Genomic DNA, 26,091 nt, shown 5'->3' with positions numbered 1-26,091 from the left:
AGTCATATTATTTACAGAGACTCTCTAGAAAATTGGCTAGAGGTCCATCCCATAGGTTGCGCCGAGTATCAGGAACAGGCCATTGGCTCTATGTGGTAAATACCCCCTGGAACAAACAACTCAGAGCTGAAGACCACTCCCTCATTGGTGAAGTTAGACGGGAATACGAGAAACTCGTTTTGGCACTCAATGAATGTACACAGTATAAACATAAACAAGATGATGAAGGTACATTAATTGCACAACGGGCCCTCCTGACTGAAAAGTATCAGCTGGAGAAGAAAGTAGTGGATTTCTGCAAGCGCCAAGGTATACTATACAAGAAAATCTCCCCGCTATTCGATGAAATGCATAGACATAGTGTAACCAATTTGCAACTTCTCGAAGATGAACTTACCAAACGTCAAGTAGGTCCATACACAGATGTCTTGGATGGTGGACTCAAACATCTATTAAATAAATATGGGTTCCATTTAGTCAATAGTTAGCCCATTCAAGCTTTTAACCACTCCTTCTTCCTCCTCGAGTAACACTATTCCGTTTTCTATACTCCCCTCTGTAAACCACTCTCTATCCAAGTCTACCCGCATGAACAGTGCATCTGAATTCAACTGTCTCTTGAAAACTTCACTACATTGATAGTGTCTCTTGGAACAGTACCTCGTCTTGTAATAAGCTCGCATATTGAGTCTCTTAGCAACAGTGTTAACTTCGCCATCATGAATGGACGAACTGCTGTATGGACATAACGGATACCCACAATGGTGGTTAATTATTCTCTCCTCAACAAGTGCATCGTATGCTTGCGGGGTTAAATAACGTGCTAGTAGTTGCAGGAGTTGGCTTGTACAGGGTTTGTCCATTAATAGTTCGATGATTTGGTACGTGAGATTGTTGGCCTCCTTCGGGGTGAGCAATGGATGCGTCTCCAATGGATGTATAAGTCTTTTGAAATCGTCGACTGTGACCGTCGTCATTGTCTTCTATAGGTATTACTCTGAAAGAAACTGAGCTGCTTGCACATGTTTCACCGTGTATTATGTTCGGTGTACTCAAATATGTATATTTGCACAGGTGAGAACATGAAAACTCAACATAATATGATTTTCTTGCTCCATATAGCTTTTGAACTTCTTATATTTCCGTAAGCAATGGGAAAAAAAACGAGAACAAAGACAGTCTTCAACCTCCTATTGGATGAACTCCTTCCGAACAATGAGCCAAAACCAACAAAAGTCAATGATAACGGTGTTCCACCGCCGGACCTGTCCGTATACACGACTCTTCCAATGGAAATCGAATCCTTCATGTTATTTGGCCTCGTATATGCAACCACTGTGTTCCTACAGCGCCTTGTGGTGATACCAACCCGATGGTTGGTGCAGACTCTCTCAAATAGAAGGGGTCTTAATTATATAAGGGATACTATTTCAATATCTCTAATCTCAATCGCCTTGTTGTTATTAAATATCGATACAAGCAGGATATACCACAACATCAGGTCAGGCACAGCCATCAAATTATATTTTATGATGCAGGTTTTAGATGTTGCAGATCGATTGTTGTCTGTAACAGGGAAAGATATATCAACCTGGATGCACAGTTGCACAGGCGCCAAGTTTTACCTCCTTTATTCATTGTCTGCACTATACTTGGTATTACATTCTTGGGTTTTGGTTTATCAGGTAATGGCGCTGAATGTTGCCATTAATTCATATTCCAATGTTTTACTAACCCTAATCCTATCAAATCAGTTCTCCGAACTCAAATCTGCAGTTTTTAAGCGCATCCAACGTGAAGGTTTATTTCAAATGTCATGCGCAGATTTGAATGAACGGTTCATTTTGTTTATCATGGTAACAATAATAACAAGCAGAAATATTTTGCAAGTCTCGGGTTCACCGAAATCGTGGCCTAGCTTACTCATACAACCGTCTATTCTAGTGTTTGGATCTGAAGTTATTGTAGACTGGTTGAAACACGCATACATTGTTAGGTTCAACACCTTTTCTCCCCAGATATACACAAAATTCACCACAATCTTGGCATCTGACTTTCTGAACAATAAATCGTTTACAAGAAGAACAGGATTTCCAATGGGCCCTGCGATAATCGTCCTACTAAAGTTGACTATTTTCCCTTACATTTCGATCACCCCGTACATCACTATACCGTTTATTCCTTTCATAGTTCTCTTACTGATTCTGGTGAGGATGGCCTTATCACATGGCCTACGTCGCTGTGCACGTAAATTGAGAACGAAGCCATGCACTGAATATATACCGGGTCTTGTACCAAATGTGCAGCTCTCACAAGTCCATGACGTCAAGCACATTCTTTGCGATTTGTCTAAAGGAGATACAAATTCCCGCCCCCAGAGAGCAGCTGATCCATGTAAGAGTGAAATGAAAGATGTTGGTCGGTATGAGATGGCTGACAAGAGAATCTGGTAAGAGCTTCCTAATTAGGCAGTTGTATTCTTAGTTTTTCTTTAATTTTCTTTTTTTTTCATGGAAAAAAAAAGCTTTTTCCACTCTTGTATTTGAAATTTATAGTATCATGATTATATTAGGGTTGCATGCTTCTTCAACCAAAGTTTTTACGGGGTAGCCAATGACATCTACAGACTCTGAACGTTCACGTTCACATACAATCTCTAAACTGAGTCGATTGTTTACATCAACATCGACCCAAAATTCCAGCATTTCAAATCCGGAAACTCGATCCTTCTCAAACAAATCAACAGCTTCAAACAATAGCAGTTCTGAATCATTATCGAGAACATCATCAACACGCAAGGGCAAAGTTAGCAGGCTACAAATAATGGAAGATGGTTCGCATATCCATCATTTAAGAAGTGCGAAAAGGCAAGAGAAGTTGAGTTTGATGATGAAAGACTGGATCAGTGGTGGCACAAAGAGGAACGATGCGGTTTCAGCGATCCCGAATATATTCAATGACAAAACTTCTGAAACAAAACTCCCGCCCACTTTATTTGCAACGTATGTTAAGGAACAGCACAATTTCCCTCAGGGTAAAAGCGTCAATCAGCCCGTCATGAATGATGGTGGATCTTTTTTCGAGAAGTATGGGAAATGCCATGAAATTGTGGGTAAAGGTGCGTTTGGAGTAGTGAAAGTGTCACATAAGAAAGTAGGGAGTAACCAAGAGGTGTTGTATGCTGTGAAGGAGTTTCGGAAGAGACAGAATGAGCCGGAGGAGAAATACAGTAAGCGATTAACGTACGAATTTTGCATTTCATCATCGTTGAAGCACGACAATATCATCAATGCCTTTGACTTATTCAAGAATTCCAAAGGTGAATACTGTGAGGTCATGGAGTATTGTACTGGTGGTGATCTATACTCTTTGATTGTATCTGCCGGGAAACTAGAGTATATAGAAGCAGATTGTTTCTTCAAACAAATACTACGGGGTGTGCATTATATCCACAAGATGGGGGTTGCACATCGTGATTTAAAGCCTGAAAACATCCTACTTACCCAGGACGGGAATGTGAAAATTACGGATTTCGGCAGTGCAGAATGTTTCAAAACTGTGTGGGAAGATGAAGTTCAGCTGAGTAATGGTATCCGAGGTTCATCTCCTTACATTGCGCCAGAGGAATTCACCACGAGAGAGTATGACCCTAGATGTGTGGACGTGTGGTCTTGTGGTGTCATATATATGGCTATGCGTACTGGACGTCAGCTATGGAAGGAAGCTCGTTTGGAAGACGAGTTTTTCCATGAATATTTGAAGATGCGGAAATGTGAACACGGGTATGGGCCAATCGAATACCTAAAACGTGCTAGATGCCGGAATGTCATTTATTGTATGCTGGATCCAGTCCCACAGAGGCGAATCACAACACTCCAGGTACTCAACAGTGAATGGGTGCGAGAAATCCGATGTTGTCGGAAACTAGAACGAAACAAGCCCACGAAATTACCTAAATAGGCAATAAAATTTCCAATGTTTGCCTGTCAAAACATGCTTGCACCAAGTAAATAATAGAAAAAAAAATAGCGTTGCGGGAGAAAAAAAACGGGGGACATCAGTAAATAGAGTGGTGGTATTAAAGTGATTATTTTTTTACAGATTTGTATGCCTTGGAGATTCCTCTCTTTTTTATTATTATCCTTGGGCCTTCAGAGAAGAAGCATATGAATTCGATGTTCCCACATATAGAACCTTCGTCTCACCTGTTGTCTCCAGCGTCATCAGCACACATGCTAGATACGGGTTCGCCAATCGTTGCCCCGCTACTTCGTTTTATCACAAACAACCCTCTGAAAGCCATTCTATATCCTTGCATATTATCATTAATCTTTGCATTTCCTTTATTAAATAATATACCTGTCCTTCCTCAAGACCTATTATTGAATACAATTTTCCCACCCACACGAAATCAACCTTCTGTGAGCTGGTTGGAGGATGGTGGTGCGCATAAACTGAATTTAGTTGAGGTGAAATTGTTCAACGATCAAAGCCTTCATATGGACGTTGTTGATTTTCAGGAAACACTACTCAAGGGTATCTATAATGACACAGTTGTTTATTCCCCAACAACGTATACCAGCATTGGCAATTTTACGTTGCTTGAGGAAAACTCAAATTTCACAGTCATGAAGTTTCTAGTTTATAATTCATTTCATGATATCACCTCTATTCTATTTGATAATATAAGAATTGCCAAAGAGAAATACCCCCTAGATCTAGAATTGAGATTCCCTTCATTATTGCATGCACATTTCAGTGATGATGGAAGTTTCAGTTTTGTCAGGTTTTTTTTCCAGATTATATTGGCACCGTTGGTAATATGGTATCTGGCTAAAAATTTTTCTGAGCTAAGTATTAGCTCGAAATTTAACATTGGATTGGCATCACTAGGGCAGGCACTTCTAGTCACCTTTTCATCATTATCAATTGTTAGCATATATGGACTCGAATTATTACAAATTCCACCTTTGGTATTGTCAATTTGTCCATTGTTCCTCATTTTGAAAGATCTGAGGTGTGTTTCGTTGAATGTGAAGTACGGGATTTCTTTTCAAAGCTTGTGCAAGAATATACTGGCGGAGTGCTTGCCATCTTCAATAATTAGTCACGTGTCTTTAATTGCGATTTCTCTCATTGAACTTATGTTCTCGCTGAAATCATCCAAACTTATGGCTCAACTTGCAATTTTTGTAATCATGGAGTGTATTATGAATTTCATTTTGACAAATACTTTTTTGGTCACTATTTGCATCAATGAATTGATTAAAACCAATCAATTTGACTCTTCACCAAATAAAGGGAATAAGGTTTTCCCATACTTGATTGCAGCATTATTTTCAGGATTGCAATTAGTCTCTACCGTTACACCAAACGTCATTTTACGAAATATACATTCGCTATTATATATAAACAAACGTGGGTTTGTTTTTGACTTGAATTCTTATAATCCTTTTTCTCGTACACTACTAAGTCCTGTGATCTTCATGAATATGGATGGTTTCCAATATTATATCCCGTTGAAGGAGGATTCAAAAATGAGTATTGACATCTTTTTCATCCTAGAATTCCTAATTTTTTTGGTATTTTGCATATCTTCTCTTTGCATCATTTTAAAGATTACAATCTCAGACTTCAAGACCCCGTTGCTAGCAAAATATCCAACTGATATATCGTCTTCACCAAATAAAACAGGTTCTTCCAAACATTATTTAAATTCAAAAGATCTAGTTGATGGACATGTGCTCGATATTGTTAAATTAGGCACTTCCTCATGTCCTTTTATTGTATCCGTCGCTATAGATCATAAGATCTTAGTTTGGTCTCCCTTGAAGAATCCTATCCCTGAACCTACATTGCTACCAATAGATAGTCGATTTTTACCGGTCACTGAAGTTTCGATGTCTGATTCAGGTTCCTTAATCATGGTGTTCAGTAGATTAGGTCACATTAAGTGCTGGTCAAGATTGACCATGTCATGGATTTGGGATATTCATCTAGATATGTTGGAAAATGATACGCCTCTAGAATCTTTTTTTAGAAGAAGAACGCAAGTTTCCAACGGTCGTCGAAAATTAGCTAGTAGAAGCGCCAAATCCAAGGAGAAGCCAGCATCCATAATCAACCCTAATGCTGATGAAGCAACTAATCTGCGACCGGGGAGATCAATGTCACTTGACTCAAACTTTGACAATTCAGTTAATTTAAGAAAACTCACCCTTAATAGTGATATGGAATTCATTATTGTGCTGAAAAATGGTACTATGTACACCATCAATTGTACAAACGGTGAATTGGAACAAACAACATTGTGCAGTTCTTCACTTATATGTGCAAAGAAATTAGTATCACCACGTGTCAACGATCGTATTGTAGCGATTAAAGAGAACGGCGAGTTGCTTGTTTCCACAGCAGTCAATAATAAATGGAGATCAAGGCCCGTTAAGATAGACACTGAAACTTATAATAAGGGAAGGAGCTTACTAACCCCAGCAGCTTTATCAAAAGAATTCGAACTATCAAAAACTAATAACAATAGCAAAAAGGTTGATTTTGATCTTGCTGATTCTTCCGCTTGCTTTGACAATATAGTTATGGAAACTGTTCCGTTTGTTGGTATGATTGTTCAGGCATATGGAAGTAAATCCCAATTGGTGGATGTTCAGACCGGGACGGTTTTAAAGGAGTGGAAAATAGGTAGATTCAAACCTACAAGCTTCAAAGTTTTCCATCCTGAACCTTCGCACTGTAGATTTTGTGGTTGTGCATCTGTACCAAGTTTCAGCGTTGCATATACGGAATTAGACACGAATTATTTGATACTGCATACCTTTTCGATTGACAACAGAGCTAAAAATAACATATGTCTTAGAGTTGAAAGAGATTCAAGGGAGACTAGATGCCTTGGTTTTGCTAGTGTGACGGAGCACCAACATGCGTTGAGTAATGTGGAAGGTTGGTGTTCTACCGATTTAAATATGTTAATCGGTGTTAGAAAAAAGGACACTGTCCATGATTTGGAAATCATAAAATATGCAGCTATAAACGAAGATGAAATAGAGAGCACGGGCATTGAACTAAATGGTGCTAGGGGAAGCATACTTGATTCGTCTCAAATTGGATTAAGGAAACGACATAATAGACTCACTCAATCATCTGTGGTTTCAGACAATGGGTGTATGAAAGATATTAAACAGGATGACGAAATTAAAGAAAGAAGGAGGTTAAGTGATATATGGGAAGGATGGACAATGACGGCCCGTGGTAATGTTAAGTTTTACGAGATTCCGGATGGAGAGGATACTGGACTTCTAATAAAAAAGTTGGGGCCTGTCCGTAAATTCGGTCATAAATCCATCGTTGTTTGTTTTGGTAATATCATGAAGGTCTTGTATCTGGGAAATGACAATCTTATAGAAGAGGATGAATGTGATGCAGAAACTGCTTCTCCCTACCAAAACACGAATAGTTTGAGCTTTATTAATCGTCGTCGGAAACTGCGTATGAAAAAGTACGATTTGACTCATTCTACTAACTTTGAAGATTCTACGAAATGTCAACCATGCAATGTATAAAATTTACCATGCAATGTATACAGATGTAATGCGACAAGTGTATACGGCAACAGCATATTTATACAGTATCGATTACATGAAATAGAGTACAATAAAGTATAGTAAAGTACGGTATATTATAACATAAGAAAAAAAAAAGCACTCTGAGTCATCTTTCCAATCTCCGCGTTTTGAGTTTTGTACATAATTCAGATAACCATGGCCTTTGACCACACACGGTTATGATTAGTGTGATATTCAAGAAATCAACGGAAAAGCTAACCAAGTTAAGTAGACACTTATGCCATTTGATATTAGTAAACTTGCAAGAGCACAATTGCTTACTTTAGAACCGTACAGATGTGCACGTGATGATTTTAAAGAAGGTATTTTGTTGGATGCTAACGAAAATACTCATGGTCCATCATTCCAGGGAATGACACAACAGGAGAAGGAGTTATCATTGAACAGATATCCGGATCCACACCAGCATGAATTGAAGAAACAAATTGTTGAGTTTAGAAATGCAGAAAGAGAGGGCGGCGACTTAGGCATCGAAAATCTCTGTCTCGGTGTTGGTAGTGATGAAAGTATTGATGCGTTAATGAGATGTTTCATTACGCCAGGTAAGGAGAAAATGGTGCTTTGTCCCCCAACCTATGGTATGTATTCTATCTGTGGTGTTGTTAATGATGTGACTATTGTTAGTGTTCCATTAGATTTGGAAACTTTTGATATCATCCCTGAAAACATTTTAGATGCAATCAGAAAAGATCCATTGATAAAACTGGTATATATCACATCACCTGGTAACCCAACAGCAAAGAAAGTTGAAGAGGCGAAGCTCTTTCAATTATTAAAGGGTATCGAGGAAGAAAATTTGAACGTTTTAGTTGTGCTTGATGAAGCATACATTGACTTTGCCCCAGTTGGTTCGTCTTTGTGCACATTGGTAAATGAGCACCCAAATCTTGTTGTTTTACAGACACTGTCGAAGGCCTTTGCGTTGGCAGGTATCAGACTTGGCATTACATATTCGAATAAGGAGATATCTTTGTTACTGAATTCTATCAAGTACCCATATAATATTTCCAACCTGACCAGTGATGTAGCCACCAGAGCAACAACAACAGGTGCATTGAAGGAAACGCGGGAGAAGATCAACAGAATTATAGAGCAGAGATCCATTGTTCTGGAAAAATTATTAGGTTTGAAGTATGTCGGTAGAAACAGGGGAGGCTTAGATGCCAATTTCATTTTAATTGAAATCTTGAACAAGGATTTGCAGCCAGATAACGAGGTTGCCAACAGGCTTTACTTGGCTTTAGCTAAGGATAACAAAGTTGTAGTTAGATTCAGAGGTAAAGAACTCGGCTGCAATGGTTGTTTGAGAATTTCTATTGGTACGGCTGAAGAAAATTCCATCTTGGTAAGCACCTTTGCCAAGGTATTGGAAGAGATCAACCAATAATCCGTATGTACTCTTGTTCGTAATTTGGATGGTGTTTACATCGATCCTGTTTTGAGAAAAAAGAATGTAGTATGAATTATTTTTAGAACAGGTGCCGAGGCCTTCTAGAAGCAGAATATGGTGTTCTATGCATAATAATTTGGAACAGAAGACGTCAAATTTATATATGCGAAAATATGTTGGGACTAGTGGAACTTCCTTGTCATTCTAAGAATCCCGGTTTTCCCAAATATGGCAAAGAAGAGACAATTATTACTGGATTAAAGATCAGCGGTTTCTTGCAGATTATCCTTTTAGTAATGTTGTGGTTATTTTGTATTGCATGAAATTAAGCAATGAGAAATAAAAGATAAAGTAATAAATCTGTTTTGAGGGGGGGAGGAGTATTCCACAACCGGGAAAATGGCGAGCAATTTTGAAAATTGGAATGCACTGAATCAATTACGCAAAAAATTCAATTGGATTGCACTTTCCGGATTTAAAACCGTTGTATATTCCATCACCATTTCTTGCCCGGGAAACTATGAATCCGGATGGAATTAACATTTCATGCGCTTCATGGACCGTTTCAAACAAAGACATGACGCCTACCAACATCAAGAGCAGACAGAGAGCGCTGTTCAGTTGTGACCGCTGCAAGAAGCGGAAGCGGGCTTGTAAAAGATACAATGAAAACGGTGAAAGAGTGTTTGACAATCATACGCCGTGTGAGCAATGCAAAGCTTCACATGTAGTGTGTGAGACAAAAATTATTCGGAAGAAGAGGACCTTTTTTTCTGTTAGTGAAAGTTCCTTGCTGCAGCTGAAATCGTTAACAAAAATAGTCAAGGCCATGTTTCCAGAGTGTGATCCCGATAATTTCGAAGATTTGAAAAGAATAGGGAAGTTATTGTACGTGGATTTGCCTGAAACAGATTCGGAAATAAGTCATGATTTTAAAGAAGATGCTATATCTGAGAACGAAGAAATTCCAAGCACCGGTATTGATTCAACATCAACTAACATTGAAGAGTCATCCGAGGAAGTTGATTCTTCTCTGATTAGTGCAAGAACTTATAACAATATTATCAAGATAGCTGAACATCTCAAAGAGCTCATTAAATCTTCTAACGTGAATGGATTATGTTGCAGCAATGAGGGCACAAATCCCGAACTACAGGAGAGGTTACTTGGCTTAGCTGGCGCTGAAAGATTGTTCACTTCACTACTTGAAATTGATAGGAAAAGATCCTCTAGTTGGTTCCCTTCCGTGGAATTCAACAATTCCTTGACCTCAGTGAGAAGCCAAAGAAGGTCTGACACCTTTAAACCTTGCTATGAGATTAATGGTGTCAAAATTCAGGAATTTCTGATACTTGATTTAATTCCAAGAGACGAGATGATCAAATATTTCCATTGTTTTTTTACCAGAGTCCACCCTAATTACTTAATATTGAGAGAAAAGGTTTTCAATTCTAAGATGGAGGTTTTTTTTAAAATATTAGACGCAGGGAAAGATAAATATGCCGAGAATATGAAAAACTATGATTTTACGAATGAAGACATTTGTATCCTTTATCTTGTCTTAATTTTAGGTAGAGCAAGTTACCTTTTTGAATTACAGTTTGATGAAACCTACAAAGATCCCATCCAACCATCGATCAATGAAAAGTTTACTCTAAATAATTTGGTTTCTAGGGAGGTGATCCAGAATTATGTTAATGTGACAAATCTATGCATTTCGACCTTCTATTTTTCCAACAGTATCGCTAGTGTTAAGTTATTATATTTATCATCACTATATCATGCATCACTGAAGAATAGAAACGCGGTGTGGCAATTGATCGGGGATAGCTGCATGAAATGTTACACCTTAGGTTTCCATCGTGAAAAAGTTGTTCGGCAGTTTGATCAACGTGAGCAGGATGACATTAAAATAGCATTTTGGGCGTGTTTCAGGTTTCATATAATTGATTGTGTCATTTCTGGTAGACTACCAAGTGTTTCTTTGTACGAAGCCGATGTGAAGATGCCTGATTTGAAAGATATTGATGACGAGTTGTTTAAAGAGTCTTACAGGGCAAGTAATAATTTGGTCATGTTGATGTTTGAGATCTTGAAAAACAGGGAACACTTAATTAAAACAAGAAATCCATGGAGTGAATCCAATTTTGTTCAAGTGCTAAAAATAAAAAACAAATTAATAGAATTATATGAAGGATTAAGTGACGATATGAAAAATTATGATAGACCAGACCCTAATAGGTACCAAATAAAAATGATTTTACAGCTTCACCACTCAATGATTGCATTAACGGTACCTTATTTAATTGCGTATGCCTTGAAGCCAAAAAAATCAATTGAGAACAATCCAGAAGTTTTGAAAACCTTATCTCATGGAATAAAAACAGCAACAAAAATTATTCCAATCATTAAATTTTCTTCAGAACAACGAAAATTTAACAGGCTATTATTCTATGATATATTTTATGCATATCATACTTTACTAATGTTATTATTATGCCTTACATTGATAAAACCAAAATTATCAAACCAGGAAAATGAATATCAACCATTTGCAAATGTTCTCTCGAGGGAGTATGGCATTGATCAAAACGTTATATTGAATGCAATTGATGATATTAGGGTGTTGAATGAAAATTATGTTAGTCCCGATGATACAAGTGTAATGAAGGATGCAAGTACAAATATAACGTTCTTACTTAAACATTTTAGGTTAGACAACCGAAGCTGCAAATCACCTACATTGTCAATTTCTCAAGGCTTAGTTTCAAACTGCTGTAGTATATCGAATCCTTTAACCCCAGGACTCAGCGAAACTATTCCAAATATATCAAACTTGAATAATCAAGACAACATGGACTTCAATTTCACGCCGCCAATTATGAATGAAATGTACAGCAATTCCGATGCTGGGTTTTTTAACATTGTAGACCAAATGAAAATGGATACAGATACCTTGAAACCGATCGAAACCAACGAGCATTTCTTTTGGCAATGGAATAATGTATTCCAAGATGAAAATAATACTGACTCTAATCGTACACCAAGCACAGATAGATTACCTTGACACCAATATAGTTATATAAACACACAGTGTATAAATATATCTTCCCTTCTTTGTTCTCCCTTTCAATACCTTTTTTTGATGCTGGTTCTCTTAATACTGCTTTTGTTTACTTTAACAACATCACCTATTTCGGTCTTTGCTCGTTCTAAAGTTATCGGTTTACTCCCGACATATTTCCCATTCATTTCTTTGTAGCAGTGTAAATAATCTTTTGCATCGGCAAAGCTGAGAAAAGCATATCCTTTGTTACCGTCCTTTCCCTCCTCCTTCGGTATTTTCACTTTGGATAATGATTTATACTTCATGAACGTTTGGATGAGCAGTTCCTCTGTAACATCATCTCCTACATTACCTACAAATAATCGATAGTGACTAGGATCCCAATCGGTTAATGTGGCATCATACCAAGTCTTGCCAGTTTTGGGGTCATGTCTAAGCACGGCCTTTGAATTCGAAGGGCCACTCGAGGATTTCAGCTGATTTATGACTTCAGGTGGTATTTGCGATGCTTGTTGTTTTTGTCTTTGTAAATAAACACTTGATCCTGCAGCTTGCCGACGATCTGATGTTTTCGAACTTACGTATGGTTTTTTCGGAGCCTTTGTGAAGACTTTGTTTCTATTCATCAGGTGTCTTTATGTTTTATAGCAGAGATGTTGGAACAGATGTGATGGACGAGAAACACAGAAGAGATATTGCTTGTACATCGTTTCTGCTAGGAAAATTTCTCAAATTGTATGTACAGCGATATCCTGTTTTAAACGTACTTGTGCTTGACGAAACAGATAAATTTAGCATTTACAATAAATCATGTGCTTCTTTTTTACGTATTTGAAGTATAAAGCCTCCTAGAAAACTCCAACAGGAATTTACAGTTAATAACGAAAAGCTATAAATGTTGGAGCATACAGTTTTGATCCAATATCCAGGTATTTTACACATATTTCACATGTATTTACGATACACTGTAGAGGGTAAAGGATGGTACACATGCACTAACCGAATACTACTGTGCACCTTGTATATGTCCCAATAATATAGACGCAGGAGACTCTATCTGATACTAAGTTGTACAATTTCCGTTCAGATAACTATTTTTTAAATACACTGAGTTCCGCTTGCATGTTACATTTTATCCGTTTATATCTCCCGGTACACATCTAGACTCGTGTTCTTTCAGTTAGGACTGTCTTCTCAAAACAGGGTGTGAAGTGTAAGTGCCCATATGATTACGTGTGTTCTTGTAGGAGGCATAGTTACGAATTTTCGAATATGCCTAAAAAATTGCGACAAAAACCAAAAATATGTTATAGATCGACAACAGTATATTGGTTGTGTTCAAAGAATCTCACTACAAGCATAACCAGTATAATGTTGTTGTTCAGACCTTTAGTGGGAATTCGGATGAATTCCCTGACAGTAAAGGGGGCTTATAATTCTCTGGTCCTTCCAAACCCTGCATATAGAAAATTCTCTGTTACTAGTTATTACCTCAATAAGAATTTGATTGACTCAAGAAACCACGAAAAGGAAGTTGTATCTCAACATGCAAGACAAGAAATTCCAGCTGAAATCTTCGAGAAGAAACAGGTCATATCAAGACGTATCCCTGGCGAAACCCCGCAAGAGAATGACTTGAAATCTCGATTTCCAGCATCTCTACACTTTGAAAAAGAAGCGGTTCCAACATTGTTACCACGTCCTGGAGTTCCTGCACCGAACAAATATCCATTAGCACGGTTATACGACGCTTTGACTAAGAAGACGGAACCAGAATTGATCTATGAAGCGGAGCCACATAAGCTGTACTTTGTTTTCTGTTATGCGTTTGCTTTGTTATTTATGATTTATGGTTTGAATGCATTCCATATTGGATCAGGACTCGCATGGGACATGTACGAAAATAACGACCTAAAGCTAGCAGAGACACAGAAGAAGATACAGCTGGTGATGCATCTAGGTATAGTCACCGTATTATCGGCGATGCCATTTCTAGCAGGTATCGCCTTTTTGTTTGTTCCGTCAAGATTGGTAAGAAGAATATGGTATCTGCCACCTGTTTCATCAACTGGTAAAATGAGACCGGATGGTCAAGCTTTTGTCAAGTTTACTACCCATCCTCTACTACCTAACCGGCCAACACCGGTTTACACATTTCCATTGGGCGAATTACAGAAGAGTATAACTGCCAAAATTTACAGTGGTAAGGGCTTTTATGGTACAAACGATTCCTCGTTCTTCTTTTTTCTGAAAGAAAAAGGTAAAAGGATTCCATTCGTTGTCGATAGAAAAGGTTTTTTTTGGGGAGATGGTCGTGTTTTTGATCTCTTATTCAGTGACGATCCAATTGAGAAGGTTGAAAATGCCAAAAAGATTGACGATATATATGGTGATATGATTCGAGAAAGGAAACATAAGGAACATGAATTAAAGAAAGAATTAGGTTTTGGTTGGAGGACAAAGGCGAGTGCCAAGTTGATGAAGGAGGATATCCAAAAATTAAGACAGTTGGTTTCTAACAAAAATGTACCTACAGTCAAAAATGAGGAGAAAGAGGACACTCAAATCAATAAAAAATCGTAGGTAATCGCTGCGATATCCTTTTTAACCTGTACATATATAGATATATTAACACACCCATTTATTATTTAATTGCTATACCAGCATATTCCATTGCTTGTATCTATAGGTAAACTTTTATGACAACGATATATCCCAAGAACCGGTTAATTGTACATATCTGCAGAGTAATCTAATAGTATAGAAGGTCAACATAACCAATAACTTTTGAGATGTAAAGCATAATCGCTCTCCTCTTACCATCTACCTTAAAATTATAGCCAAATAATTTCATTTCCATAAATGAACTATTCCTGGTTAATAGTTTTAAAAAACCAAATTCCTTTACATGTTTCTGCCAAAATAGAACAAGTAAATCACTTTCTCTCTCATTAAAATTTTTAAATTCTTCAATGATATAACAATTGAAAATAGGAATGATGTCTTGTCTCAATTTCTCAGACTCGTAATTTTTAAAAATATCAAAATCAAAGGTTCCATGATCGATAATAAACCATTTTTTTAAGCTGTAGATCAATTTTCCATCGATGTATTGATCAAAATATGCAAGCTGTTCTAATGCTTGCAAATCATACAATGCATTCAGCAATTTATCATAGTTTGATTGGTTTAAGGAATCTGTTGAAATCCATAGTTTTCTCAGCTTCTTGTGCATCGATAGAAATTTCCAAATTGAGTTTATCTGGCACTCCTTACAGTTTTTAGTAGGCTTTATCGTTAAATGTTCAATTTTCTTTAAGTGCCTTGCCAATTTCAACAACACTGTGTTTTCATGATTAATGGAGTCATCAGTTGAGCATCTGCTATGTTTTATACCTTTATGTGAATATTCGTAAATTTGCAAACTTAACCATTTTAGCTCATGCAGTGGCAAAACAACTGATAAGTTATTGACAATATTATGTTGATCGCTGCCAAAGAAACAATCTTTTAATTCGATGCCCTTCAATTTAGGGAAAACCAATTTCCGAGGTAAAGATTTGAAAAAAGAATACCAAGTTGGGTTGTTGAGATAGTTAAAGTCGGTCTTATCGTACTTCAACCTCAAAGACTTTAGATTGTTAAAAATTCCACAGTTGTAAAAATTAAGGGAGATCTTTTCCAAGGTTTGTTCGGTGTTTTCTTGAAATTTAATTCGAAGTTTCTCAAGTTTTTGGATTTTATTAAATGGTAGTTCAACAAAATTATCATGTTCGTAGATCATAATTTTGAGTTCCTTCAAATTGTCAGTCTTGACCAAAAGTTTGGAAACACATTCTAACGAAAATCTCGATACAATTAAGCTTTCCAATCTTGGCGTATAATCGAGCAACAATAATAGACAATCAAATAGTGTTAAGGATGGCTTGAAAAATGAAAATTTACTTTTGATAAATTCAACCTCACTATCCTTTAGAAAATTATCCAGTGTTTTATTCCAAATTGAATTTTCACTGTTCGAATCGTGATCTTTCCTTCTTTGCCAAGGTGATGGTTTTAGTACAGGGTTGATCTCAATAGTTCGAAGATAATTACCGTGTTGCGGTGTAGTCAAAATATCATAAACCAAGTACAATATTCCTCTTGCACTTTTGATATTTGAAATGTTATTATACACCCACCAACTTTCAGTCTCTAAACTTTCATCCTTGAAAGTTCCAAAGTGTCTCTGTATTACCAATTCATCCTCGTCGACGATGTGATCAATATCAATAATACGCAAATGTGTATATATTTTACCTTCTACCTTTCGCCTAATTACTGAGCACGTCAATGAAAGGTTCAGAATATCTTTAACACTAATATTTTCACAAATCATACTGAAAACGTCATTGGGGAAATTCTGAAATTCTATTCTGCTGTATATGTTGTTGCTCAAACCATGTTTTTTGTTCAATGTCAGCATCTCTTTAATCTTGTTACTCTCATTGCCTCTATTCTTTGCATTTAATTTTTGGTGGTCATACGATGTCATCTGACCTGTGTGCAGCTGGTAGAAGTTGGTCGGAATTAAAGTGATAAAATGTGACAGCCAGTCCACTGATAAGAAATGTGTGTCGTTTATTTTTTTCATCCTCTCATCGTGAGAGAAAAAAAAAAAGAAAAAGAATCTTTATGTCTTTTTTTTTTCTGAGCATGAATTCAGTCTCACTTTCCATATTTTTTGAACCCAGAAATATACAGCCATTGAAGACCACGGTTTGGATCACTCGCATTTCGAATACCCGTGACCAAGTCTTCAATGAGGTGTACTGTCTGTGGGCTTAGTTTCACTCGGGAAAGCACGGCCAGAAGACCATGTAAACATAACTCTTCAACTTTTTGTGGTCGCAGTTTGAAATGTCTCTTCCACTTGTTCAATAGGTGGACAATCAGGGCAACATCAGGTGTAGGCATATCTAGCAGTCCAATAATAGATTTGGTTATGTCCGAATTTTGGAGCTCCAATTTTTTCATGTTTATTTTGACGTCACTGATTTCTTCAAATTCATCATCTAGAACACCGTCTTCAGGAGTTTCTTTGTATTTTTCGAGTACATTATTTGGCCCTTCAAAAGCGTTTTCATCGCATACCTCTTCTATGTTCTCTAGGATCCTCGGATTGGAATCTTGAATCCACTTGTGTGACATTAACGTCTTTGCTCGGGCTCTTAAAACTGGGTCAAATTGAAAGCAAAGATCTAGAAAATGCCTTCCTAGATCACTTATATTTTCAGGATAAGGTATATTACTTTTATTCCCAATGGCATGGCATGCTGCTAGTGGGGTGTGGTTTCCAAAAGGTGGGACTCCGGTAAGCATTTCAATGATCGTTGCACCCAATGACCAAATATCTGATTTGGGGGAAGACATCCGATGTAAAATAATTTCAGGTGCAAGCCAATATGCGGATCCGTTGGCCGTTAGGCGTTGTAGTTTATTGTTGTTTGTGACTGTTGATATATCGTCATTGTAGTCATTACTATTTGTATCATCCCATTGGAAGCTGAGTCCAAAATCACAAAGTTTAACTGATCCGTCTCGGAAAAGTAAGATATTGGCCGCCTTGATATCGCCGTGGATAACCGATTCGTTAGCCAAATACACTAAAGCAGAAACAACCTGACATGTTATTCCCCTAGCCACAAAGTCAGGGATTCTTTTTTTCGGAGATGATTTGATATATTTGAGCAATGAGCCATATGCCGAATATTCTAAAAAAATGTAAAGATACCTAGGTATCTTGCTCGTTCCCAAGCTTTTATCTGTATAATAGTAGTATATTTTGACAATGTTCTCGTGGTTTAACTTCTTTAAGATTTTCACTTCTTTAAATATGGAATTCCATATCTTCCTCCTTTTTTCTGCAGTATCAATCGGCCTGGTTGGTGTCATCAATGGAGAATCCTGCATATACTTATGTGTCACCGTTTCAACGTCAATCACCTTCATCGCATAGTTATTATTTTCTGATTTCACATGGAACACTTTCCCAAACCCTCCAAAGCCAAGCAGTTGGGAGGAGAAAGTAATCAATTTTCTGAACTGTTGGCTTTCTAGCTCCATATGGTTGGCACACAAAAAGAAAGGATCAACAATAAAGATACAAGAAAATAAATAAAATTCAGCCTTTTTTCCCCTGGCAAAATTACACTTTTCAACTTGCGCCCATTTTATATATTTATCAAATGTTTTTCTTTGCTGTTCTAATTAGATTTATAAACTTGTTAATTAGTTATGATATAGTAGTTACAGAACATAAAATGATAAATCATGGCTTACATCTACCAGAAAATCTTGGGTAAAGAGAACAGTCTCTAACAGTAAACCTATTACATAACCAAGCGAGGATTCTTTCAGTACCTAAACCATAACCACCATGTGGACAAGTACCGTAGACCCTTTGATCAATAAACCAGTAATAAGAGGCTGGATCTATGCCTTCTCTCTTGAAACCTGCTAGCAATTCATCGACGTTGTCGATTCTCATGGAACCACCGGTAATCTCACCAACAGTAGGCATTAAAACATCAACAGATTCAGTAACTCTTGGGTCATCTGCACATTTCTTCATGTAGAAGGATTTAATTTCTACCGGGAATCTGTTAAGTAAGATTGGAACACCAATGGTATCTGTCATCTTTCTCTCTGCAGCTTCAGCAATGTCATCACCGAATTTGAATGGTTGTCCTTCTTCATTTGGAATACCATTTTCGTTTAACCATTCAATGGCTTCAATATATTGCATCCTTTTGAATGGCATTTGTGGTGGAACAAAACCTGGGTTTAATTGTTTAACTAATGGGCCGGCAACTGGATCTTCAAGGACATATTGGATAGTTTTTGTGATAACGGTTTCAATATGAGTTAACAAATCTTCAAAACTTAAGAAAGCTAATTCGGCTTCAATATGTGTATATTCGGACAAGTGTCTTCTTGTATGTGATTTTTCAGCTCTGAAAGACTCTTGAATACAGTAGACATCACCTAATGCTGGTAATAATGTTTCCAAGTATAATTGAGAGGATTGAGTCAAGAAAGCTTCCTCACCATAATAGTCCATCTTAAACAAAGTAGAACCACCTTCAACCTGAGTTTGCACCATGCAAGGTGGAGTAACTTCACACAAGTTCTCTTCTTTGTAAACCCTTCTAATGGATGCTAATAGGGAAGCACGGACTTTCATCACAGCCGATAAAGTTTCACCTCTTAAAGTTAAATGTCTTCTATCAAGTAAAAGCGATGGATCAGCATCTTCCGCAATCTGGTTGGTAAAGGAATCTTTACCACTTGGTGCTAAACCAACAACCTCGTAGTAGTCAGCAACTAATTCGACACCACCTGGTGCAGACTTACCCTCTGGTAATTTGTTGATAGTACCATATATAGAAAGGGTGGATTCAACTGTTAATTGCTGTGTTTGGTAAGCATTAGCTAAATCGCCGCTTAATACACACTGTAAATAACCAGAACCGTCTCTCAAAACAATAAAAGCAAGACCCTTCTGAACTCTCAATCTATGGACCCAACCTTGAACCTTGACTCTTTGATCAATATGTTTAGAAACGTTTAGAATTTTGATCTTTTCAGCCTTTGGTAATGATTTATCTTCAGTGATGGTGATTTTCATTGCTTCAAGCATTTTTGCAGATTCTTCTGCTTCCTTAGCTGCCTTTTCCTCAGCTGCCTTCTTTGCCTTTTCGTCCTTCTTCTTCAAACCTTCGGCACCTTTCTTCGCCTTTTTCAAGGCAGACGCAGAAATTTCAAAATAACCTGCTGGTGTTTCCTCGGTGGCTTCCTTATAAACTTGGAGCTTGGCATCTGCATTAACGTAAAGTGCGTATGCTGCAGATTGGTATGGTGCTTCTTGTGTACCTTGTGAAGATGGAGTATCTGCACCGGTGTTTGCGTTGACGTATAAAGTGGACATATCTGTGCTTTATCCTATATAGATATACAATTATTTTCTTCCAGGACAAGACTTCCTTCTAGTTTCATCATGAATCATCTTTCCATCACATGAATTTGGACAAATTCACCAATTTTCGCAGCATCAAAAAATAAAATAAAAAATAAAAAATAAAACATAAAAAATAAAAAATAAAAGTTGAATTTTTATGAAGCTTGAATTTTGTAAATTGCCACTTTGGGAAAGGGATTATCTACTCTAATGGTTTGTACTTTCTCCTAACACAACATAGTATACTAGAAAATGTTGGCCAAAGTTCGTCACCTGTCTCGTGTTGATTGTTCATATACATCTTGTATGCGTTCCTTTTCCACTTTGCAGGATCTTCCAAAAACTTCACCTTTCACTACGTTTCTGAAACCTGATGAAGATTTACCAACAAGGGAAGGCGTCTCCGAGAAATTATCGAAAACACCAAGGCAGCTCAAGTCGGGATTTTTCACCTACACTTACCCGACCCAACGTAAATCTTACCAATTCTTGAGTGCTTCACCAAATGCCCTAAAGGACTTGGGTTTAGATCAATCTAAGGAACCACAATCTCAATACTTCAGGGATATTGTATCTGGAAAGACAACTTACACATCTGAGAATGTGCACCCATTTGCAATGGCATATGCAGGATTCCAGTTTGGGAGTTTTGCAGGACAGCTCGGGGATGGGCGGGTTATCAATTTATTTACTGTCCCGGATGTTCATGGTGGTAGTTATGAAATACAATTAAAGGGAGCAGGTAAAACCCCGTATTCGAGATTTGCCGACGGTAATGCAGTATTACGTTCATCAATTAGAGAATACGTCATTTCGGAGTATTTACACGCTATCGGTATTCCATCTACAAGATCCTTGGCCATTACTGCATATCCCGAAAATAAGGCACAAAGAGAAGGTGTGGAAATGTGTGCTGTTGTAGCTAGAATGTCACCTACGTGGATCAGAATTGGTCATTTTGATTATTGCAGACTGAAAGGCGACAGGGATGGACTCTTCCAATTATGTGAGTATATTAATACGGAAGTACTACAGGGAGAGTATACTAAGGAGTTGCACGAGTTCATGGAGAATGATCAAAAACTAAAGGATTTTGGTGACTTGACAAAATTTGACAAATTGTTCCTAGATATAATTATACGAAACTCTAAATCTGTTGCATACTGGCATGCATATGGATTTCTAAATGGGGTTTTGAATACTGATAACACCTCAATTCTTGGATTAGCTATTGACTTTGGACCATTTGCAATAATGGACAAATTTGATCCAAACTATACTTCAAACAGTGAAGATCATGAAAGGAGATACTCTTTTAGAAATACACCATCAGCTATATGGTTCAATATGGTGAAGCTAGCCGAGTCTATGGCTGAGGTATTGGGTGCTGGTCCAGGGCTGATCGATGATAAGAATTTCAAAGAAAATGGGTATCCTGATGATCCAAGTATCGATGCTGCAATGACACGTGTCAATTCTTTAATTAGAATTGCTGGCGATATCTTTGAGAAGGTGTTTATTGAAGACTACTTAAAGCTAATCTGTGCTAGGTTGGGGATTACACCAAGGGAGAGAGATAATGGTGAAATTCTGTCACTCTTGTTTGAGACCTTACAGGTAACAAAGCTGGAATATAACAAGTTCTACCTTATTTTGCAAGAGCTAAGACTAAGAGATCAGGACTTTGATATTGATGAAGCATGCAAAAAGTTCATTCCAACTACATGTTCTGAAGAGGACAGGGTTTTCATCATGAAGGAAATTAAGTCGTTCCTTACTGTATTCCGAGCACGGGTCGAGGAAGAACTGTTAACTGACGAGATTCGATTGCAAAGAGCGTCACCACATAACCCAAGGTTCGTTCCAAAGAATTGGATTCTTCAAGACATCATTAACTATACAACAGAGAAGTTAAAGGAAGGTGTACCTGAAGAAGAATGCAGTGCATACTTAAACAAGATAATGAAAATGACCAGCAATCCATTTAACGAGTCTGAATGGGGTAGCGAGTTAAAAGACGTTGAAGAAAAATGGTTATCTGATGTGGACGATTCCAAACTGATGACTTCGTGTAGCTGCTCATCATGAACGATTTGTTTTTCCCCTTGTTTCTCCCTTATGAATTTCTGATTATGAACTATTTAATGATATTCGTGTATTTGCTTATTATATCTGTTAATGTGTATATGGGAAAGTGCGATATATTAACACGCTACCTCTCAAGTTGGAAATTTTTATGATTTAGTTTTTTATAGCGGATTTGTTTACTTTCAAGAATTTATTTGAAACAGCTATTATATAAGCCCTGTTTTTTTTTTCTATTTTAAATATAACACGACTCTTACCTGAATTGAAATGGCAGATTTAACTATCAAATCGTTTATTCCAAAGTCGAAATCGAGATTCAACCTTTTTATAAATTATAATGACACATACAAAGAACCATTAGTGAAATCGAGCTCTCAGTATCAGCTAACACCATCTAAGGACGATATTTTCAACGAAGCATACTGGGAAACTATGTTCCCCACTGCTGCTTACTTTCATGTATATAATAATGTCTTAGGGGATATTTTTGCTATGGTGTATAATAACAACCATAAGTCACTTTCCAACCACACGTTGTCATCATTTATCATTTCTAAACATGGATGTTCTGTCTATAATTCGCTAGATCTCTCAAAACAGTCAATATACTATCCTGCAATTGAAAATCTGCCTGAAAGGTATCGTACTAGTAAAGTTAGAAAGGCGTTGGCCGTATCATTGCTAAAGACGTTTGCCAAATTTGATAAACTGCTAATCGATTCATTATACAAACAGGCAAATCTAAATGGAAAAGTATTTGACTGGGATGAATCACAAGCTGGTTTGCTGGCATCCGAGATGAGGCTGCTAGATGCAAGACCACCACATGATATAGGCAGATTTCTATACAACCTAGGGTATTTAACAGTGAATGTTTCATCGTCTTGCTACATTGTGGATGTTGTCTACAATGAAGAAAATAATGAATTGACAGATAGAAATAATGCCATGGCTTTTCTGCTGGGGAAACAACTAGAGCAATTATTTGATCCGTTAAGTGAATATTCGCCCGAACCAACAGAAAAAGTTTACAAGATTCCAACAAATCCTGAGCCCATAAATGACAATGATCTCATAAACTCTATCTGTGATGAACTAATAAGTGTTCAAACTAACTACACGGTTCTTTTAGTTCAGTTTTTGAGAAATTTTATTATACCGCTACGAGTTAAAGTGCTTGAAGGCAAAATCCCCGGAATTACTACAAACCAAATAAATAGGATTTTTCCACCCACTATTGATGAAGTTACGAGGATCAATTGTATTTTCCTTGATATGATAAAACTTGCAAGACCTTACGGTTCGTATGAAGTTTTGAGAGCATGTGGTGAAACAATTCCTTACTTCTATAAGGCCCAAATGAGACACGAAGGCGCAATAAAGAATTTTTTAGCAGGTTATGCGTCTATAAAGGATAAACTGGATGAGTCATATGACCAAAGAACTATTCAGACTGCATTATACTCGTCTTTAAATTTGGTTAAAATCCAGTTAATTGTCCAAAGACTGTATAGAAATAAAGAATGGCCGGCAAAATTGGCTGAAAATGTTGATCTTTACTTGAAATCATGTGATGACACAATTTCATCATTTGCCAATGATCAGCTTAAACCATACAATGGGCGAATATTCACACCAACGGGGAAAATCTTAACAGAAATTGCAGAAAATTGGCCATCATCATTACAATATGGCTGGTTGACTCGGAGAGTTGTAGCAGTTTTTGATGTTATTGACGTTTTACAAGATACTGTTTATGATAAGGCGGTAATAATAGTGTTCAGTGATCATGTTTTAGTTCTAAGTATAATTGATGATGAGTATTATAGGACACTGTGGGACTCCACAACCAATATCCATAAACCCAATGTATCTGACATTTTGATGCATTCTTTAACCAACGAAACACCTTTGAATAAATTACCCAGAATGCGAGTGACTAATTGGGTTTCAATTAATGACATCTATTCCATATATTATTATCATGAAAATCGATCATTTGTACGATTTTTCAATATAAAGGATGATTTGTACACTGGAGTATACCAACTAGATGAAGGTGTATCTGGCAAATACGTTACCGAAGTTTTGGCACGTTCGAAAGTTCTCAATAAATCACAGTCATTTCACCTATTCTCTGGTTCAGAAAATGAGAATCTGAAAAGAGTCTATTATATAGCACATGAAAAGAATGGTTACAACAATGAGGTTATGAAGTCACCATTTTTAATATTATTCAATGAAAAGTATACATCGACTTTGATGAATAAATATCCAAATGTTTTCACTCTAATTACCTTGAACTTTGTCAATGATTCGGTTGTAAGGTTGGAAGGAGAAACTAAATGTAATGACGAAGACGGCTACTTTTCATATGAAATCGAGGCAGAAAAGTTAAGTGAATCATTGACTTCCATATTCAGTGAATTATTCACAATGCATATGAGCATCTATAATAAGGATATGATTGACTATCTAATAAAAAATAATGGGTATTTGAACAAACGAGTCTACAAGGTGGTTGAAGTACCATTTGAGAAGTTAGAAAGTTCAAGGCAGGAGATTCTAAATAAAAAAGTAATTGAAGTTACTAAGACTAGGGACAGTCGTCCAAGATCGCATGAGCTATTAAACAAACAAGAACAACGTAAAAAGTCACTGTTTGATATATTTAAACGGGAAAAATCTAATCAACGTCAATCAAGTGTTGTTCACCATGTTAGTCTGAGAAAGGAATTGAAACCTACAAAACCGTCAAAACCATCCAAAACTTTAAAGCTGCCAACCCCGTCAGAAACGACAAATCCGACAGCGCCGGTGGAATACAAAGAAGAAGTTGAACCAGTGTCTGTGAAGAACCACATCAAGCGTGACTCTCAAATGACAGCACCTTTGACTGTGGAAGGAGGTGAATCACGAGCCTCCGCATCGATTTATGTGAATTCACATTTTGAATTCCCAATGGAAGCGCCAAAACATGCTGAAATCAAGGAACCAATGTATGCGAAATTAGATGGGACAAAGAAACGTACGTACAAGGATTCTGTTGATATTATGGGCGGGATGCTCCAACCTGGGAAGGAAAGGGAATTTGTTAGTTACGATGATGATCTATTTGAGCTTTTGAAGAAACCCGAACCAAAGTTAGAATCTCTTCGTGTTATAGAGACACCAACACCACCTGTTGAGTGTGTTGCAGAGCCGGTGAGGAGAGTCAAACCTGTTGGAAAGAGCACATTCAACAAGAGTGATTCTTTCTATTTCAAATTTCAACACTTGAGAGACGAACAAGAGAGACAGCTGCGACGTACTGGTATCTCACAAGTTCGAGATGTTGGATTTTCATTGCCTGCCTTCAATCCCGGTGTGTGTGAAGAAGAGGGAGAGAACTGGGAAATTGGAGAAGAGTCAGTAGAAGATGTGAGTGATGTGGCAGATACCGTACACGTTGGAAATGATGATAATATCCAATTAATGGAAGAAAAAATACTAGGCAGAGAGGAGGTTAGTGACGTTTTTGGATCCCCAGTGTCACTTGGTAATCCTCTGTCTCCATTTTTGGATTTGGAGATTAGCCGATTCGATATGTCTATGGGGGACGATTTGGCTGCAACATCTGGGGATGAATCCCACATATTAGATGATGGAGAATTTGATTACTTGGCTATGATTGAGTAGGATAAGAATCTGGTAGTGATAGCAGGAAGATCTCGCAACACATGACAGAAAACACAAAAAGAACGGAAAAATCCACAATATACGAGAAAAACGAGAGAAGTTTGGCATTCGCTTATTCTGTGCACATGTAGTATCGGCTATTATCCGATAAGCGACGAGGTGGTGAAGGAGAATGCTAGCTAGTAGTATTATTACATTGTGAATGCTATAATTGATCATCTATATTTTCACT

The 26,091-nt window shown here is 37.3% G+C and overlaps 13 protein-coding genes across 13 annotated transcripts; 8 read left to right on the top strand and 5 right to left on the bottom strand.

The window, feature by feature from the left end:
• Window positions 1–473: 473 nt before the first annotated feature.
• Window positions 474–977, bottom strand: C5L36_0B07310 (uncharacterized protein; the record flags this gene model as incomplete). The annotated part of the gene is made up of 1 exon (XM_029465096.1): window positions 474–977. One exon carries the CDS (start codon window positions 975–977, stop codon window positions 474–476), a length of 504 nt encoding a protein of 167 aa, XP_029320955.1.
• Window positions 978–1,151: 174 nt separating this feature from the next.
• C5L36_0B07300 (uncharacterized protein) lies at window positions 1,152–2,453 on the top strand (the record flags this gene model as incomplete). The annotated part of the gene is made up of 1 exon (XM_029465095.1): window positions 1,152–2,453. One exon carries the CDS (start codon window positions 1,152–1,154, stop codon window positions 2,451–2,453), a length of 1,302 nt encoding a protein of 433 aa, XP_029320954.1.
• A 160-nt stretch (window positions 2,454–2,613) lies between these two features.
• Window positions 2,614–3,960, top strand: C5L36_0B07290 (uncharacterized protein; the record flags this gene model as incomplete). The annotated part of the gene is made up of 1 exon (XM_029465094.1): window positions 2,614–3,960. One exon carries the CDS (start codon window positions 2,614–2,616, stop codon window positions 3,958–3,960), a length of 1,347 nt encoding a protein of 448 aa, XP_029320953.1.
• A 206-nt stretch (window positions 3,961–4,166) lies between these two features.
• C5L36_0B07280 (uncharacterized protein) lies at window positions 4,167–7,574 on the top strand (the record flags this gene model as incomplete). The annotated part of the gene is made up of 1 exon (XM_029465093.1): window positions 4,167–7,574. One exon carries the CDS (start codon window positions 4,167–4,169, stop codon window positions 7,572–7,574), a length of 3,408 nt encoding a protein of 1,135 aa, XP_029320952.1.
• A 280-nt stretch (window positions 7,575–7,854) lies between these two features.
• On the top strand, window positions 7,855–9,024 carry C5L36_0B07270 (uncharacterized protein; the record flags this gene model as incomplete). The annotated part of the gene is made up of 1 exon (XM_029465092.1): window positions 7,855–9,024. One exon carries the CDS (start codon window positions 7,855–7,857, stop codon window positions 9,022–9,024), a length of 1,170 nt encoding a protein of 389 aa, XP_029320951.1.
• A 523-nt stretch (window positions 9,025–9,547) lies between these two features.
• On the top strand, window positions 9,548–12,094 carry C5L36_0B07260 (uncharacterized protein; the record flags this gene model as incomplete). The annotated part of the gene is made up of 1 exon (XM_029465091.1): window positions 9,548–12,094. One exon carries the CDS (start codon window positions 9,548–9,550, stop codon window positions 12,092–12,094), a length of 2,547 nt encoding a protein of 848 aa, XP_029320950.1.
• Window positions 12,095–12,156: 62 nt separating this feature from the next.
• On the bottom strand, window positions 12,157–12,720 carry C5L36_0B07250 (uncharacterized protein; the record flags this gene model as incomplete). Its single annotated transcript, XM_029465090.1, has 1 exon — window positions 12,157–12,720. The coding sequence occupies one exon, from the start codon at window positions 12,718–12,720 to the stop codon at window positions 12,157–12,159; it is 564 nt and encodes a 187-aa protein (XP_029320949.1).
• Window positions 12,721–13,366: 646 nt separating this feature from the next.
• C5L36_0B07240 (uncharacterized protein) lies at window positions 13,367–14,677 on the top strand (the record flags this gene model as incomplete). The annotated part of the gene is made up of 1 exon (XM_029465089.1): window positions 13,367–14,677. The coding sequence occupies one exon, from the start codon at window positions 13,367–13,369 to the stop codon at window positions 14,675–14,677; it is 1,311 nt and encodes a 436-aa protein (XP_029320948.1).
• A 169-nt stretch (window positions 14,678–14,846) lies between these two features.
• C5L36_0B07230 (uncharacterized protein) lies at window positions 14,847–16,727 on the bottom strand (the record flags this gene model as incomplete). Its single annotated transcript, XM_029465088.1, has 1 exon — window positions 14,847–16,727. One exon carries the CDS (start codon window positions 16,725–16,727, stop codon window positions 14,847–14,849), a length of 1,881 nt encoding a protein of 626 aa, XP_029320947.1.
• A 74-nt stretch (window positions 16,728–16,801) lies between these two features.
• Window positions 16,802–18,199, bottom strand: C5L36_0B07220 (uncharacterized protein; the record flags this gene model as incomplete). Its single annotated transcript, XM_029465087.1, has 1 exon — window positions 16,802–18,199. One exon carries the CDS (start codon window positions 18,197–18,199, stop codon window positions 16,802–16,804), a length of 1,398 nt encoding a protein of 465 aa, XP_029320946.1.
• A 205-nt stretch (window positions 18,200–18,404) lies between these two features.
• On the bottom strand, window positions 18,405–20,063 carry C5L36_0B07210 (uncharacterized protein; the record flags this gene model as incomplete). Its single annotated transcript, XM_029465086.1, has 1 exon — window positions 18,405–20,063. The coding sequence occupies one exon, from the start codon at window positions 20,061–20,063 to the stop codon at window positions 18,405–18,407; it is 1,659 nt and encodes a 552-aa protein (XP_029320945.1).
• Window positions 20,064–20,345: 282 nt separating this feature from the next.
• On the top strand, window positions 20,346–22,181 carry C5L36_0B07200 (uncharacterized protein; the record flags this gene model as incomplete). Its single annotated transcript, XM_029465085.1, has 1 exon — window positions 20,346–22,181. The coding sequence occupies one exon, from the start codon at window positions 20,346–20,348 to the stop codon at window positions 22,179–22,181; it is 1,836 nt and encodes a 611-aa protein (XP_029320944.1).
• Window positions 22,182–22,448: 267 nt separating this feature from the next.
• On the top strand, window positions 22,449–25,859 carry C5L36_0B07190 (uncharacterized protein; the record flags this gene model as incomplete). The annotated part of the gene is made up of 1 exon (XM_029465084.1): window positions 22,449–25,859. The coding sequence occupies one exon, from the start codon at window positions 22,449–22,451 to the stop codon at window positions 25,857–25,859; it is 3,411 nt and encodes a 1,136-aa protein (XP_029320943.1).
• Window positions 25,860–26,091: the final 232 nt, after the last annotated feature.

The sequence above is a fragment of the Pichia kudriavzevii genome, chromosome 2, assembly GCF_003054445.1.
Source record: "Pichia kudriavzevii chromosome 2, complete sequence".
NCBI classification, from domain to species: Eukaryota; Fungi; Ascomycota; class Pichiomycetes; order Pichiales; family Pichiaceae; genus Pichia; species Pichia kudriavzevii.
This window is presented reverse-complemented; position numbering and strand designations above follow the sequence as displayed.